We start from the raw sequence: 17,033 nt of genomic DNA, 5'->3' as shown, positions 1-17,033 counted from the left end.
AGAATGCTTTTCTATGCACTATGGAATCAAAAGCATGCACCATATCCAAAACATGGGAATGTTTTTATTTCATTTTTAACAATGAAAAAGGATCTCACATGCATGTCAAATTAGCATTGGAAAGTTCGGTCTCGTTAGGACATCCATGCACAAATTAAGGCCTGCATGGATGACAGTTTCAACGACGATCTGTTGGGGATCTTAACTGCAATAATTAGGAAGGCAAAATCGATGCGGTGTCCCAGATATATATGCATTGGATCCAGATTTGGGCGTCATGCCAGCAGAATAGACGGGGGTGGGAGGCTATTCACCCCAAAACGGAATTGACCGCCTCGACAAAGGATAATCATTCACCATAGCAATGGGAGCCGGCGCATCGCCTTGGCCCAACGCTAAGAGTGATTGGAAAGCGATGACCCAACCTCCACAGGTGTACAGTGCTGCAGCTCCAAGCACCGAGACCGCGGCCCAGACCTGGTGCCTGGCTGGCTGGCTGTCTGGAGACGGACTGCAGTGGTCAGTCCTGCGTTGCGTCGCGTCGCGTCGCAGCGCCAGCAGCAGTAGCAGCAGTGTGAGTCCTTGCATCACGTTTTGCTTCAACAACAAGGCTGGGAACCAACCCTTGCAGCAGTGACAGCACCCGCTGCAGTCGCAATGAAAGTTCTGTGTGGGGTCTGTTGCGTCAAATTCTGGGCTTGGGCCGGCAGCCTGGTGGTGAAGGTGGTGGTGGTGAGTACCAGTTTTGGTGCCCCTTCTTAGTGGGCCAACGTTGCTCTCTCGATGGTTGCGCCTCCCCTTTGTACCCTGTCACTCAGTGATGGAGCTTGGCCTGATTGTGTCCTTGCAGTTATACCTCCACTCTTCTAGAAAGCCATATAATGTACCCTCATGAATGGGACTCCATTACCCACTGAAAGCCCACCGGAGTCAGCCCTCGAAGCACGGAATCTGTGCACTCACTCACTCAACCATTAACCGTATCACATCTTTGGCTCTGGTTTACAAGCTTACTCTTCCTCTTCCTCTCCTCTCTCTCTCTCTCTCTCTCTCTCTCTCTCTTTTCAACATCCTCGCTTAGACATGTTTGGGTCGACTACTCTTTCGACTACAAACTTGAAAGATAAGCTTCTCGAGGATTTCGTGTGACTCTACTTAAGGATTTCTTGTGAGTCTTTCGAACACTGCATCGACGCACGTCTTCGGAGATTTCCCCTTGCAAATGCTTGAACAGCCATTTGTGTTTTGATCCACGTTGTTTGACTGTCAACCTGGGCTGTTTGCTCTTAGATATGGGAATGTGTGTATGAGAATATATCTATCTATCTATCTATATATCTATCTATATATGTTGTGTGCGTGTTTCTGTGTATTAAAAGCGCTGGATGATACTATTGCTAATCTTGTATTTGGCATCAACGCCAATGGACATGCGTGTGACTTTAACAGCTTTTATGAGTTAAATTCTTTAATGTTAATAATGGAAGGTTTAAAATGGGCATTTTGGACATGGATTAGTTTCTGATACAGTAACGGAAGATAACATTCCACGATGATTGAAAAATATTGATAATTTCAATGCTTTTATTTAATGTTGATCAATGATTTAAGTGATCGTAATCTGTGCCTCAAACCTAAGAAAAGATGTTTACATTCCCACCTTCTATAAAACGCAATAAAAATTCAATTTAATTTACAACAAGTTTTTTACTTCATTTGAACATAGAAGTGAAGTTGGTTTCAATTTAAAATCCTCAGACTATAAACCAAACGCACATATCCTTTTGATAACTTTCATGTCAACAACTCCACAACATGCAATTCAACAAAGCATAGATTTAAGCTATAAATTTCATATGCAATTAACTAAATTAACATCTAACCTATTGAACAATAGTAATGAAATGTAAGAATAATCTCTAAACATGTTCTTCATAAAAAACGGGTCTATTTAGTAAAAGCATGGATTTGTTTAACATTCCCCTATATTATATTATAATGTATGACTGATTTTTAAATAATAAAATAAAAAAATATAATAAAAAACCCACAAAAATGGTGTAGAGCTAAGAAAGTTTTGTAAGAAGAGGGTCATGATCAACTCAATACCACTAATGAATGGATGGATGAACAAGTGGAAATGGATGGATGGGTGGATACAGCCATAAGCATGTGGTCCTGGGCATTAGGATCATGAAGCTTGTACTAGGATGGGTCCTCCACAACTACAAGTCAAATACATGTTTCCTATGGAATGCCATAGAAGGGTGATGATCACCTATCCATTTCATATACAAAACTCATGTCTCTAAGACACTACCCACAACAAAAAAAAAAAAAAAAAAAAAAAAAAACCAAAAACAAATTAATAAAAAGAAACAGACTTGTCAAAAAGCTCATACTTTTTGTGACCACACATGAACAAGCTGAGTTGTAGGCAAATGCCTCAATAATGCAGGTTGTGATTGTGAACTGGTTGTGCAAGAGCCCTTGTAGTGGAGGGACCTCTTCATGCTGCTCTTGTACAGGATTTGTTCACTAAGTGCTTGGTGATTAGATTACACAAGGTCTACATCATCTTTATTATTTTATATCTTAGAAATGTTTTGGTAAGTTAGTTCTGTTTAATGAGGTGATGTATATCATGAATACTATTCATAATTTTTTTTTTATATTTCAGACAATTGTTACTATTGTGATTTGTAATTCTGAGAGCTGAAGACATATATTTTGTATACTGCATATGTATATGTATATATATGATCTTGCAAATGCCATGAAGGAGAAAAAAAATAAGAATGAAATATCTGTTCTTTTCTTTGTCTTTATTTATTTATTAATTTATTTATGTCTTGCTACTTTTCTTTCTCTTATTTCCTTTTGTCTTCCAAAACCAGCTTACAAAAAGTTTGAGAAGTTGTTAGGGCGGTATCAGATCTAGGTGCACTTAGCATTCAAAATATTTCACAGTAACCTCAAAAACCAGAACAATATCCACCATCTCGCATGATCAAGCAACCTCCGAGGACAACCGCCATTTGGCCACAAAGCCATCCAAGTGAAATGCTAAAACAACTGTGTCCTATCCAGAAACTCCGACGACGAGAAACTGAGACCGAGTCCAGAGCAAATGAGAAGAAGACCGGTCTAGAACGACCACGTTGATGCCGAAGATGCGCTGGAGACAAACAAGAGAAGATTCTGAGCTGAAAGTTTTTCTTCATCCCGGATCCCATCGACCAGAAGGGAAAGCGAAACAATACACAACAAACTCGGGCAGCTGGGTGCGCACTGGCACTGGGTTCACAACAAAGTGTGGGTTTGGGGGGGGGGGGATGTGTTGGCACACTAAGTAAGGTGGCCTGCGAAACCCAGTTAGTGTGGGTTTCAGCAGAGCAGGGCAGGGCAGGGTTGAAAGGGGCAGGTTTCAGAGGAGGAGAGAGTGAAGAGCAAGGCAAAGCAGGGCAGCGCTGGGCTACAGGAGAGGGTGATTGTGGTGGTGGTGGTAGTAGGGGGGCTTCTGCGGAGATTGGGCCACAGACGCAGCGGGGAGGATAAGGCGGCTGCCCCAAGTGTGAGGGGCCAATGGCTCGTCTTCTACACGGTCTTGCCCCGTCCACGTCCATCGCAGTGCCTCTTATTCGCTTCCAGCCGACGGCATCGCGACACCACCCATCCCTCCCTTCCCCACCCCTCCTCCTCGGCCCGAAGGATGATCGATACTCGTCGCACCCCAGCCACACCTCAGATCCTTCGATGCGCCCTTGATCAGCCCGCACCGTGTCTTGCATCTTATGGGAGTATCGCGTTCCCACAGCAGCCCAGCTCATGCAACCACCCATAATCCATCCCATCCCGCTTCGACGCCTGCTGGACGGTCTCCCATCAGATCGTTGCAGTTATCATCTAATCGTCGTCCGGCACCCGTCCTTTCATCACCTTGTTGCGTAGCGCGCGCTGTGCAGATAGTTTTTTTCTTCTTTTTGTCTTTTTTCTTTTCCCCTTGGTGACCTTGCAGAGGTCTTGGATCCCTGGGCTGTGTTGGTTTTTTGTAAGTTGGCCTCCGTTGGAGCTGAAGGTTTCGATCTCCTCGGCAAATGAAAGTTAAAGCGTCGGCAGCTGCTAGTTTTCGGGTGGGGATTCTGCGCGAGGGATACTTGTGAGCCGGGAGAGGTGTCAGACTTTGCTGTGGGAGTTAGTTGTTCGATTTAGTCACTAGTTGGATGCTTTGTAGGTGTATTGATTTTGTGTGCGCTCGAGGTCAGGCTTGCGGCTCTTTGGTGAATCTTTGTGTGTCCTGTAGGTGGGTGAGAGCGCACGGTCTGAGGTCTGCTGTATGCGGTGTTGGTTTGTATCGATCTGTGGGCGAGTCCAAGGTGAACTCGACGACTAGTGAGTTTACCGCTGTCTAGATTTCTGATCCGAGGTGGAGTGTATCTTTCGTCGAGTTTTTATGAGAAGGGATCGCGGTCTGCAAATTTCGGGGCTCTGACTTGGAATGGGAGCTGGATTGAAGCCAGTAACAGACCTCTTATTCCTGTTCTGGAAAATATTATCGGACAGTTAACAAGCAGCATATATCAAAATGGTGCACCTACCTGCTTCAAAAGATGATACTAGTGTGGGATCATTGGAAAAGGAGTCAAGGAAATTAACATTAGGTGCTACAGGTACACCTGCGTCCCCAGCCTCGCCTGGCAAGAAAGCCCTCGAGAAACCTCAGAAAGTTTTGCCCTGTCCGCGATGTGAGTCGATGAACACTAAGTTCTGCTATTACAACAATTACAGTGTAAACCAGCCCAGGCACTTTTGCAGGCAATGCCAGAGATACTGGACTGTTGGGGGTACCCTTCGAAACGTCCCGGTGGGGGGAGGCTCCCGGAAGAAAAACCGACATCAGAGGCAGGAGCCTTACTTGCGAACAGGTCCAGGTTCCGTCGGTAGCCCGCTTGCCATGGCCACCGCTGGAGGACAACCGGGGATGCCGAACATGGGATTCCAGCAGTTGTTGACACACGACATGTCGGGATTCAATTTCTCCCAACTACCAGGTTTCGTACCACAGAATCATTACCCTACTTACTCCGTGGACCATACCCAAGGAATGTATACCCAGCCGTTGTCTAGCAAAACTGCACAGCAAGAATTTCAGTCTATGCGCCCCATGTATGGCACGATGATTCCGCATTCGATGCCACCGGTCACTGGAAACTACTACGGACCGGATCTGGGATCTCAGCTTCAAGTCGACAACGCCGTCAACACCAACGGTACCGTGGGATCCGTGAAGCCTGAATTCTGGGGCAATATGGTGCCGCAAAACCCCCATCCTCAGGCCGGTAATCACCCAGTTTTTTCCATGTGGGAACAGTCCAATCCGACTAGCGCCACTCCGGCAAGTGCTGCTGACCAGGGTGCTGGCAAAACAGGTGTTCCAGCAACTCTGCAGACTATTCCGAAGAATGGAGGATATGATTCGTCGATGCTACTGCACTTGGGGCTGAACTCGCGGCCCCAGCTGGGAGGGAAACCAGCTGCTTGGAACCAAAATCAGCTGGACTCGAGAGGTGGTACACTTCCTACCAACGGCTCCTCGCCCCCTCATGGCTCCAGCACGATCGAAGAGGAAGGGAGCACACCCACCAACGGTTACTCGAACAGTGGCTATGAAGAGGGCGATACAGTCTCCTCGATGTGGCAAGACATGCACGATATGCATGATATCTTTCAATAGTTATGGTGGCGCGAAGGAGCCTGACGGTGCCTGTAAATTACTCGATCTGTACATTGCCCCTTATCTGTAGACTTTGATAGTAATATGCAAATGTCGTGTGCACTTGTGCAAGACGTCGTGAATTGGATGTTGCGAACACGGATTTGTGAATAGAATTGAGGTAGTTTATAACTTATGTGAGGTCTGCCAATGGGCTCTAGCTTTTGCTACCAGCGTGCAGTGGTCCAGCTCTGTGAGAGAAATGAATTAATAGTGTAATATAAGCGGGTTGTGGAAGTACTGCTGTGCAACTATTTGGTGCTAATTCTCAGACTTTTATTGTCGATGAGCAATTGGGGCTCATTTAGTATACTATTTTGATTCAAAAAGTCTCAAGAAAGGATTAACGAACTGATTCATTGTTCAAACGTCACGAATAAATTGCACTTCAATATTCTTGATTTCCAATTACCAAGACTTAGTCCTGAGCATTTTGCAGATTGTCTCTACCTATCCCTGATTAAGCTTTCCTTTTTCTGCTTGTCTCTATAGGAGCAGTTGGAAAGATGGTGGTTATTGAGAGGGAAGCGCGGGAGAGGATGAAATTTCATTCCTTTGTTGGTCGTGACTGAATGCCATGTGGAGTGTTGTGAAATAGTGACTTCATACTTCTCCTTCTGCAGAATTTGTCAGTAGTTACAACGGTTTCTGCCAAGATGTTCATTTCTTGAAGGTGCGAGACTCCTGCAAATGTGTCCTGCAAGTCCCGTGAACATGTGCTGCGTTCCACAATTCCATAACCTTTTGGATGTCAATGAAGTTCAGGCTGCACCTGATAGCAGGAGAGGGACTCCTGAGCGGGGCATGTGATCATTTCGCGCAACGCTGAGTAGATATCAGTAACCTGAAGATTCGAAGTGTGACACGTCGAAGTAAAACTTAGAACATAATGGCGCCATATCCATCGAACTTAGGATGGGCTTAAGCTGTATTGTTGCAGCGCCTTGACAGTAAAGACGAAGCTCCGAGGCACATGATCACCAACGTTATCCCATATTTTCTACAAATTTCCAGTGCAGGTGTGCAACCATGCTCAATATTTGTAACCTGAGACCTCAATCAGATCTAGCGGGGTTGATCCGCCGTAGTACTGACACTTGACAGTGTTTGACACCTCCTGCATATTGCTTATGCCCGTGTTTCACGATCTAGCTGTATTTTAAATCATGAAGCGGAAAGAACGCTAATTTTTGAGCGGTTGGGGTGCATCTTATCCACGACACGAGGAAGGTCAGTTCATGTATTGTCTTGTGAGCTTCCTTTGACACGAAGGAATCCTGAAATACTTCCAATAACATAAACGTGTACAAGACAGCCCTCCAACAGTCCAATCAAGACCATCAAATAATTGTCTTAGCTGTAACTAGATGATAAGAAGTTTCAGAGATGTGCACATTGGGAAGCTGGACTAAATACACACGATCATGCTCAGTGCTAGTTGTAATCAAGCAAGTACTAGATCTTTGTTTTCATTGGGTACTCCTTGTACATGTATAAGATCCATCGTGCGGTACAGCGCGAGCTGCATCGTCAGGTTTTGAGATACTCCATTAGAATCTAGCCACCCTGCCAGCACCGAATATATGTAGGCTTCCAAGTACCACACCATGCATGAGAGTTGGTAGTAATAAAGGAAGACATGGGAGGGAGTGGAGCCTTAAAAAATCATTACTCGGCTCGTACGCTTGCTACTCCGCCGGGTTCAGCGCGAGAGACATACGAGGTCTCTGATTCGATTAAGGCTTGTATATTCTTTAGGGTACAAAATCCTCACAGTAGACAGCCGATTCCATTGGTGGTGCTTAGCTATTGGAGAGCGTTTCCTCTCCGCCAAGGAGCGTCCTTCGTCCTTCCACTCATGATGAGATGCTTGCATGTTGATCTTGAGGAATACCGATTGGAATCGAGATGGAGAATCTATGGCCGAGAGCATGTTAGCGAGGCGGGCTGTGTGTTGGCTCGAGCGGTATCCGCATGCAGTGACTTTTAGAAGCGAGAGATTTACACCTGTCGATGCAGGCCCCGCTCTGACAAAGCTTATCTGCTCACGTTTTGGGACCTAACTTCAAAATTTTCAAGTCCTCTCGGACTTGGAGGTTTATCACAATAGTTTCAAACTTGGCTTCCAATCTGAAGAAAGGACCGCGACTTGAGGCGTGGCGTTGATCGTCATGTTGAATGCTTCACCATTCCGTAACACACCTCGCTGACAGGACAATCACACAGTTACTCGTAGTCAAGCCTGCAAATTATGGGAATGTCTGAAACTCGGATGGGGAATTGACGCCCATGCACTGAAGTAGACTACAAGTTACGAGTGTTTGGAACAAGTGATAGATATTCTCAGAGTAAAACAGATGATTTATTATTTAATATTATTCACAAAAAATAGTGGCGAAGTGGTTCTTCTTCTCTGCTCTGTGTACGTGTGCGCGTGTGTGTAGATACAAAATAGAATATACTCTACTTTTACTGACTGCAATACATGATTGGCTTAACCTCCACTAAAGAACGCAAATGTCAACATCAACCAATGAATGGCCATTCAGTGTCTAATGAACAATTCAGAATAAAATAAAAAACTCATGAATCATCTCATGATTAATACAAGGAACCAAATAGACTAGTGTATAAAGTTGACATTGACCCTAGGGAGAGGAAAAGAGAGCCTTGTGTGTGTGAGTGTGTGTGTGTGTGAATGAAAGAAGGGCATGTTCATGGAATGGATATGAACAGCGCGTGACTTGTCTTCACTTTGGGGACTCTGCAGCTCAGGCATGGGACCCCATTCATCATGCTGCTCCCCACCTTGTCCTCATTTGACTTCCTCCTTTTTCATGGTCAGCTTTGGCTATTGACCATCCCTTAGATTCTAGAAAAACCAGCCTCCGTGTGCACAGTCCATGTGGTCCATCTGGACCCCCTTCCTCCTCCTCCTCCACCTCATCCATCTCGCCTCTCTGAACATGGCATCATTGTTTTAGCTCTTCAAATGAGGTTTGTAAAATGGATGTGATGAACTTCATTTATGTATAAGTAATGTCGTGTGATGGATTAGAATTTATTGTTGCATAATATGATGAAAATTGTACAATCTTTGGTTTTTTTGTGATATTATTTAAATAGGAGTTTTCAAACATGGCATTTTTGCAAAACCAAATAGGTGGGATTCACAACCTAATACTTTTGAGATCACTTGAAATATCAAATCCAATATATCACTATTCAAACTTTATTACCTCTTGATATTATCCCCTGATTTAAACTTTATTATTGCTTGGTATGGAGAAAGTGCAAAGTACTTTGAGGGAAGAGAGCTGATGCAAGTGACACAATTTTTGATATTTGATCCAACCTTCTTTTGATATTTCGATTTCAAAATCACCTACCTTGTGAGGTGGGTGATTTGGTGAAGTATCAAGTGGTATTTTGAAATATCACAAGATACTTTGAGCTTGCATCACAGATAAAATGCCACCCAAAAAGGCCATGTTTGAAACCCCCTAATGCAAACATAGAAGGAGGAAATCATATATGAAATCCTTTACACCATTATCTTCTTAGAATTTTTTCGATCCAACAACCTTGTTTTGAATAATTTTGCCTTAGTTCAATTTATTTTTTAATGTATAGAGACCCATGGAGATTATACATCTATATATATATATATATATACATGTCTCTTTTTATGAAAACATCATTTATTTGATTTTATGAAAACATTTATTTATTTGATTTTATGAAAGTTCTTGTATGGGTTGTATAGAAAATCCAAGATGAGCAAAATTTGAACTAATGTATAGAAAAATATTTAGAAACCCACAACAGAACAAACTCCTTGTGTTGGGTCTTTGTGGTCTGGTGCTCATTGCATGAATGAGGTCTGCTCCCATTCTCTCAGCAGGATTGCTACCAAAGCATGACTTAAGAGTGTGGAATGTATGTCAACAACTGGAATAATTGGACTATTTGTTTTTGTTTAAAAATAATAATATTTTGAGATTTGTTTTGGAAATGTTGAAAAAGAAAACTCGCCATTACTAAAAGTTTAACATGGATTAGGCTTGGAAGAAAGTGCAAAGTACTTTGTTTTAAGTAGGAAATTAAGAAATATTCCTAAATTTTATTTCATCACTTTCTTTCTTTTTAGATATGATTTTTAAACTTTATTTTGACTCTTCCCAAAATTTGGTTTCAAAGTTATATCTATACAAAATATCTTCTTTTTTTATTCTTATATTGTTGAAATTTTGTTACTTATTATTATTATTAAAATGAAAAAATCAATCTCTAGAAGTGCTTCATAATTCCTCTTATTTCTTGTGTTATTCCAAAGAATATCTTCCTTCATGTGGAATGGAACAAGATTAAGTGTAATACTGAGAAAAGAACTGCCACTTCACAAGTAGCATGGGACATATGGATTCGAGTTCCATGATACTTAGTCACATGTTCAACAGTCTGTAATTTAGGCAGAAAGTCAACCTTCTTGTCATCTACAATTGCAATTTTTTTTTTATAACAGCTAGAGGTGCACACTATTGGCAAGTTATGTAATGTAACTATTCAATCCACATGATGAACACATGAGTTGTGAATGGGACTTCAAAATCTAGAACTCAAAAACATGTCACGATAGTTCAAAATTCCACTTCAACAAGGGACCAGCGATCACAACCCAAAGTTCATCATCCAATCAAATATATAGCTTGAATGATTAAATAAGATACAAAATGTTTTGGAAGTCAAACTTGGAGCCGTTCCTCCAAAATTCCAAGTTGAGTGAAGGAATAACAAGTTGAGTGTAGTCCAATCGTTTCTGTCCGGCATGTTCAGCATCAGCAATTCTCTCCCTGATATACAAAACAAAAGTATTTGTAACATTTTGGACTACCTTATTGTCCCATAAGGGAACAGCAGATTGTGAAACTAAGGCTTTAATGCCTAGGTAGTCCCCCGTGTAAACGTCTGTTGAATGACACATCTAATTGACCCTACAAAAAATCTGCAGAAGGGAAGAAAGAGCAGCACAGGAGGGCGTAGAAAGTTTCTCCAACTGATCCAACCCTACTACTATGAATACAGAAGAGGTGCAACCCTGTGCAGGCCTCAAAACATACGATTGTCAACTATGATGAGCCCAGCCACGTATTGGGAGCAATGTACGTGTAGCCTTGAAAAAAATCAAGATCACTTGATTTGGGAGTTGCAGCTGGAGAGTCATCAAGCGGCATCTTTGTCCAGATCTCATCAAAGTTAGCTGTACATTGCTTGCCACTAACAATTGGAACAAACTTGGGTGTTACTTGACGCATTTCAAGCTTACGCCAGTTGATAGATTTGAACCACTTGTGCTGTTTGATGTCATCACTTCCGTTGGGTCCACTTCCAAGTCGCTTATTCGGGTCCTTCTGTAAGAGCTGTAAAATTATACCAGAAAATGTGTATTAGAATCTAACAAGCATCCTCAAATAAGACGGGTGTATTCATTGCCTAGTCACATCACAAGAAGCTCGTGAAGTCTAAGAGCAACAGCTACAAGTTCAAAAGCTCACTTCAAGCTGTCATACTTATACCTGACAAAACAGAAGCAATACAGTGAAACCTCAAAAGCTCAACATTGCATTAGAATTTATTAAAAAACTAGAAGGAAAGAAAAGGAAACAAAACAGTACAAAACACACACACACACAAACAAACACAAGTAAAAACAACATCCTAGGTAAAATGTACCAATCAAAACTAGTTCAGTTTCCCCACCATGAACTCCCACTGCATTAAAAGTACATGAAACTCAGACTGCTGCCAAATAGATTGTCTTTAATCTAAGTACATGCCCAAATCACTGACTAACAAGTGGCAGTCAAAGATGTCACGTTGATCATAATTACAAAAGTGTTAAAAAACTTAATACATATTTACCCCTTTCAGGAGGTTGTTGGCGTCACTGGTCAAGTATGTTGGTAACTTGATCTTGTCTTTAACTATCTTCTCTTGCAATTTCTGCCTATTATTGTTTGCGAACGGAGGCTGCTTACACAAAACACACACACACACACACACACACACACACATATAGATAGATATATATATATATATATATATATATAACAGTTACTACTAATTTAAATAAGTGTACATCCGAATATCTGTTAATGAAAAGGCGGTATCGGAATCATATTTACTCCCATTTTTCAATGTCGGATCGTAACAGGACACATCACATACCTCGCCAGTGAGCATCTCGTACAAAAGAATACCAACACTCCACCAATCAGCTGCTTTTCCATGCCCCTTGTGTTGAACAATCTCAGGTGCCATGTACTCCATAGTCCCACAAAGTGATTTAGATGGACTGTCTTCCTTCACCTCCTTAGCTAGTCCAAAGTCAGTCAGCATTACCTGAAACTCAATATTTCCAACAGCTGTTTTAGAGAGGACAGTTGGAGAAGGGAAGGGAAGAGAAAAAATAAAATAAATAAAATTCAACCATCACCAAAACTGTGGAAAACTGATGATTGAACAGGCATCACTCCTAATCTATATCCTAATGAAAGAAGCAATACCATCTAAAGATTATAAATCAACTTAATCAGGAATCGCCAAAAACAGAATCGCAAAACCCTGAATAGTCACGTACATGCCCCTCGGCATCTAGAAGGATGTTTTCAGGCTTCAGATCCCGGTGTATGATTCCGTTCTTGTGAAGGTGCGCCAGAGCCAACACTATCTCTGCAGTGTACATACGTGCCAGATCCTCACTGCGTTTCAAATCAATTGTGTGAGTTCCTTTCAAAGTGCTCTTCTTTACCCAAGTACCAAATGTTTCCTCGCCGTGATAAAGACACAATTGCTGAACAGGATCTGATTGCCGATGATGCATCAGGCAAGAAGGCAAGTAGAGCAGTGAACTGAAGCATTAGCAGACATGCGAAGGCATAGGGTTCGACACACTCATTTTTCCCTAAAGTTAACAGATACTCATGAGAAAGCGCACCACGAGAGCAGGTGCATACAATGAGAACACAACTTTAGTATGTATGAAATTTAAATCCATTCTCTTTCTAACAGAGAGATGAAGCATCTGCACAATGCTTACAAAAGTCATACACAAACGGGCTAGTGTAAGACATCCACCTGAAGGTACCCTGCCGATATAGCTGAAAAAAAAGATGTCCACCATTGATGAAGTCAAGAACCAGGTAGAGCTTAGATCTTGTCTGAAATCAAAGGCATGTATCAGCTCCAATCCAGCTCACAGTGTCTGCTCATATTATTGTGCAGCTTGTAGATGTCACCAATAATAATGAGTAAATACAACATTGAGATCATGGAGCGGTATCTAGACCAGTTCAAACTGAAAACTAGGTTTAGAGGGGAATTAAGAACCTGAAAAGAGTACCGCAATTGGACGATGTAAGGGTGAACCACCTTGGTGAGAATATCCCTTTCCGCCTTCATGTAACTACCTTGGTTTTTCTTTAAGATATTTTGCTTTCTCATCACTTTCATGGCATAAATCTCAGAAGTGCCTATTTTCTGAACCTGAAATACTTTACCGAATGCTCCCTGTCCAACGACTCTGAGAAGCTCGAAATCTTGAGGTCCCAATTTCTCCACTCCGTTGCCACTGTCAGGATCTTTCTGTACTTGATCATCGCCTTCTCGCTCACTTTCACTGTCCCCGGAATCACTAAGCACCAACCCTGTCACTTGACAAGCCAGTTCATTAACCCCCTTCACAGTAGACGGAGCACTGGCAGCGCCACTAGCTGGCGAGGAACAATCCGCCTCGTCCAACAATGGTTTGCCCTGTACTCTGCTCAGACTCGGTTTTGGAGATGGCCCAACAAGAGAGTGAGACCGGGAGTACACGACCACAGGATCCTGCCGGAGCTCAGAACACCACTCAGTAGCGTCTTCATTCTCGGCAACAGGGGGCAGTTGAGGAATAGGATGTGGTGGCGCAGGACCAAAGACATCTGAGAAATCAAACTCTTCATCGCATTCCTGAGTCGCATCTGCAGCATGTTTCTCTGGTAGGAGAAGTGGGGAAAATTGCTGATTAGGAGGCAAGTTAATGCGATTTGTTGCCGCCATACCTCTGCTAACAGCCACAATAAAATGTTATCAGCACTCCACATAGCTAGGAACGAAAAACCATCAAACCGAGCCGAAACTGGTATATAACTCAATCCCTACCTCTCCTAAAAGTGTGAAGACATCTTTCGAAAAAGAATGAAAAAAACTGATTTCAAACCTGTTACACGACGGCTTCCAAAGTCCTGTTTTCACTCAAAGTGAATAACAACGAGTTGAGCCGTGAAGTTACATTGCGCTACTCCTAAACCACCGCGCTTAACGAAGCAAAACCCCAATCATCACAGCATGAAACCCTAAATTCTCCGAGCCAATATGTTCAAAGGCGCAACCCGTGAAGCTACAACTCACTCACTCATTCACTCACTCACATAGCAGCCAGTAACTCTTCAGCCTTGCGAAACTACAAACACTCTCGAAATAACAGAAATTGGCTGTCACTACAAACTAATCGACACTCTCCTGATAACTCTCAGAACACAAGAGAAAGAAACTAAAATAAGAATAAGAATAAAATACAGACACGCACAAACAGAACGAGATCGCCAACCAGGCAGTCGCTGAACCATTCAAGCTTACTGGCAACACTGACACATCACATTACGCAACACATCACATACAGGCGAACACAGCGCGACCATATCCACTGTGTGTCAAAGACATGACGAAAGAGCGTAACGCGAGCGATCACTGTGGCTAGGTAGAGCCAAATATACAGGGGTGAGGATACAGGGTGAGCCCAGGAAACGGTGCCGGTTCCGAGAGGCCCTGGAAACGGCATCGATGGGCGTGCGAGGTCGACCATGGCTCGTCGTCGTCGTTGTCGATTCGCGCAGTTCAGTCGTCGTCGTCGTCGTCGATTTGCGCAGTTCAGCCATCGTCGTCGCCGATTTGAAAAGGCCAGCCCTTGACGTCGTCTCTCTCCAAGACAAACTTACCTGCCCATATTTCCGCCCATTCCACGTGACCCTGCTATTCTGTGGCTTGTCCCCAATGTGAGAACAGTCGTTCTCAATGCCATGAGCATCTATATGAACGAAGTTTATAATCATAAAATGTGTGATTTGTAATCAAATGAAAAATGATTGATCATATGTAGTGTATAACTTACAGTGAAAATTAGATGGATTTTCTTTTTGAAAGTTTAAGTAATGAATATTTATTGTATTGAATGCTTAAAGTGATTTTAGACTCATTGTTTAGCACTTGAGACTACTTTGCTACTAGAGGCAGTTGTTTTTGGTAATGTTTGGTATCTCCAATGATTCTTTATAAATATAATTTACAGCATTTTTCTTTTTTTAAAATTCTTTGAAATAATTCTAGAATTTCTTGCAACATCAATGATTTCTAAAAATAAATAAAAATAAAATCATTTTATAGTAAAATATTATAAAATTTAATTTCTAATAAAAATAAATTAATAAAATATATTATTTTATTAGATGTATAATAAATTTGAATGTATCATGTATTTGCTTTTATAAGTTCTTGTAATGCAAATCATGCAAGAAAATTATAGAAGTACATTTTAAGTTATTTTGTGAAAAGACATAAAAATATTTTAATACTAAATTTGGACTTATAAATGCATATTAGTACTAAAATCTCTTATTTTTCTTCAAGAGGAATGTATCTAAGCAACAAGGCCATTCATGCTTATAGAATAGGTAAAATTCATTGTTATAAGAGTGTGTGTGTGTTTTTTTTTTTTTTTTTTTTTTTTTTTTGTCTAAAATAGCATTACAATAACGAAACTAAAGTAAAAAAAATGCCATGTATCTCTTACAAAGTAGACAATAAATAATACAATTGATACCTGTAGCATGTGATTATTTTTTTATTCATTAAAAAATTAATTGAATAAATTATAGGAATTTTTTAAAATTAAATTATATAATAATTCTACATAAATATAATAATATATTATATTTAAATGAAATAAATTAACAATAAGTTTTTTTTATTTTTACCCATATTATTTTATAGATAGTTAAGTCTTTGTCAAAGATAAGAACTTGATGGAAGATAAATAAAAAAAATTAGATATTATATCAAAGATAATAAAAATAAAATAATATAACTATTTCTAAAGACAAAAATATTAGAGATTCTTGAAATTAAACTATATATATATATATATATATATATATATTGATTAGAGTAATATAAGTCTTACTCTTGCCTCTACATGTATTATTTAACTAAAAAGCTTCATCATGACATTTTATAGGTCATCTCACATGTGTCCAACTTGTGGCATATGTGTCTAATTTGCAAAAGAAGTTTCTAACTTTTATGCTATATGACCAACTTGTAAAAAAAGTAGTCAACATGTGTGACATATAGCCAACTTATTAGGCAAGTTTTCAATGTAATAATTATCTACAAACACTTTTAAATCCAAATACATAGTCATAAAGCTTTTAAGAAGGTTGTCACTAAGATAGCATCAAATCAATCTACTTTTATGAACTTCTATGTAAATTATCTTATCATCTTAATTATTAATGTTAATATTGATATTATCTTTTCTTCTAGAAACAAGTTCCATACATAGCAATGATTTCATTACTCAGAGATTAAATTGCTCTGGCATCCTAAGAATAGTTCTTGATCAAAAGTTGCATCTCTTTCTTTTGGTGCAAGATAAGAATATTTAAAAAATGCATCTAATAAACCTTAAGTAATATTGAATACAAATATTAATAAGGACATACTCAAACAAGCTTTACAATAATTTAAAAAGTATATTGACATAAAATACTTAAGATTATTATAATTTATGTATATACTTATTAAAATAAAAGTACTTTCCAAATAAATAGTGCTATTCTTAAAATGAATCCATAATTATAAAAAATTCTTTATTGTAGATGTCATGATAAATATTGATTACTAAAAAATTTCTTAAATAAAAAGCTATGGAATGAAGTTTGTTTTTTCCTATTTGTCACAATACTACCTCAAAGGCAAAGTCCAATCTATATATTTTTGTTGAAATATTTCTTTAAATTTTTATTTTAATAAAAAAATTGGTGATAAGTTAAAATATATTTTTAAGGCTTCAATTGCTACTTTATTTTTTTTCTTCTACTTAAGTTTGTCTTTACAAGTTAAATATATAAATAGAGTTGCAATGTGAGAAAATTTCTTCATA

General features: G+C 40.2%; 2 protein-coding genes across 3 annotated transcripts; one reads left to right on the top strand and one right to left on the bottom strand.

Moving 5' to 3' along the window:
- The first annotated feature begins 3,457 nt into the window (after nt 1-3,457).
- On the top strand, nt 3,458-6,184 carry LOC112289803 (uncharacterized). Its single transcript, XM_024535411.3, has one exon. It carries the CDS (start codon nt 4,586-4,588, stop codon nt 5,732-5,734), a length of 1,149 nt encoding a protein of 382 aa, XP_024391179.1. The 5' UTR covers nt 3,458-4,585; the 3' UTR covers nt 5,735-6,184.
- A 4,273-nt stretch (nt 6,185-10,457) lies between these two features.
- On the bottom strand, nt 10,458-14,574 carry LOC112289794 (serine/threonine-protein kinase AtPK2/AtPK19). 2 transcript variants are annotated; one of them, XM_024535392.3, is made up of 7 exons: nt 14,034-14,574; nt 13,163-13,877; nt 12,911-12,993; nt 12,414-12,534; nt 12,002-12,175; nt 11,696-11,803; nt 10,458-11,193 (listed from the first exon to the last, which is right to left on the bottom strand). In XM_024535392.3, the coding sequence occupies exons 2-7, from the start codon at nt 13,871-13,873 to the stop codon at nt 10,903-10,905; spliced, it is 1,488 nt and encodes a 495-aa protein (XP_024391160.1). In that variant the 5' UTR covers nt 13,874-13,877; nt 14,034-14,574; the 3' UTR covers nt 10,458-10,902. The 2 variants fall into 2 exon arrangements, with proteins under 2 accessions (XP_024391160.1, XP_024391161.1); XM_024535393.3 differs by having other exon boundaries at nt 13,163-13,880; nt 14,034-14,547.
- Between the last annotated feature and the right edge of the window lie 2,459 nt (nt 14,575-17,033).

The sequence above is a fragment of the Physcomitrium patens genome, chromosome 12, assembly GCF_059467195.1.
Source record: "Physcomitrium patens ecotype Gransden chromosome 12, ASM5946719v1, whole genome shotgun sequence".
In the NCBI taxonomy this organism is placed as follows: domain Eukaryota; kingdom Viridiplantae; phylum Streptophyta; class Bryopsida; order Funariales; family Funariaceae; genus Physcomitrium; species Physcomitrium patens.
Note: the sequence above shows the minus strand (reverse complement) of the source record. Positions and strands in the feature narration are given on the sequence as shown.

Bases quoted from the DNA above. Each gene is read 5' to 3' on its own strand.
- LOC112289803 (XM_024535411.3), top strand. From the start codon at position 4,586: ATGGTGCACCTACCTGCTTCAAAAGATGATACTAGTGTGGGATCATTG.
- LOC112289794 (XM_024535392.3), bottom strand. From the start codon at position 13,873: ATGGCGGCAACAAATCGCATTAACTTGCCTCCTAATCAGCAATTTTCC. The intron at 12,535-12,910 runs GTGGATGTCTTA...TTTGAAACGCAG, and splicing joins TATCGGCAGGGTACCTTCAG to TGAGGATCTGGCACGTATGT. The intron at 11,194-11,695 runs GTAAATATGTAT...ATAATTTTACAG, and splicing joins CCAACAACCTCCTGAAAGGG to CTCTTACAGAAGGACCCGAA.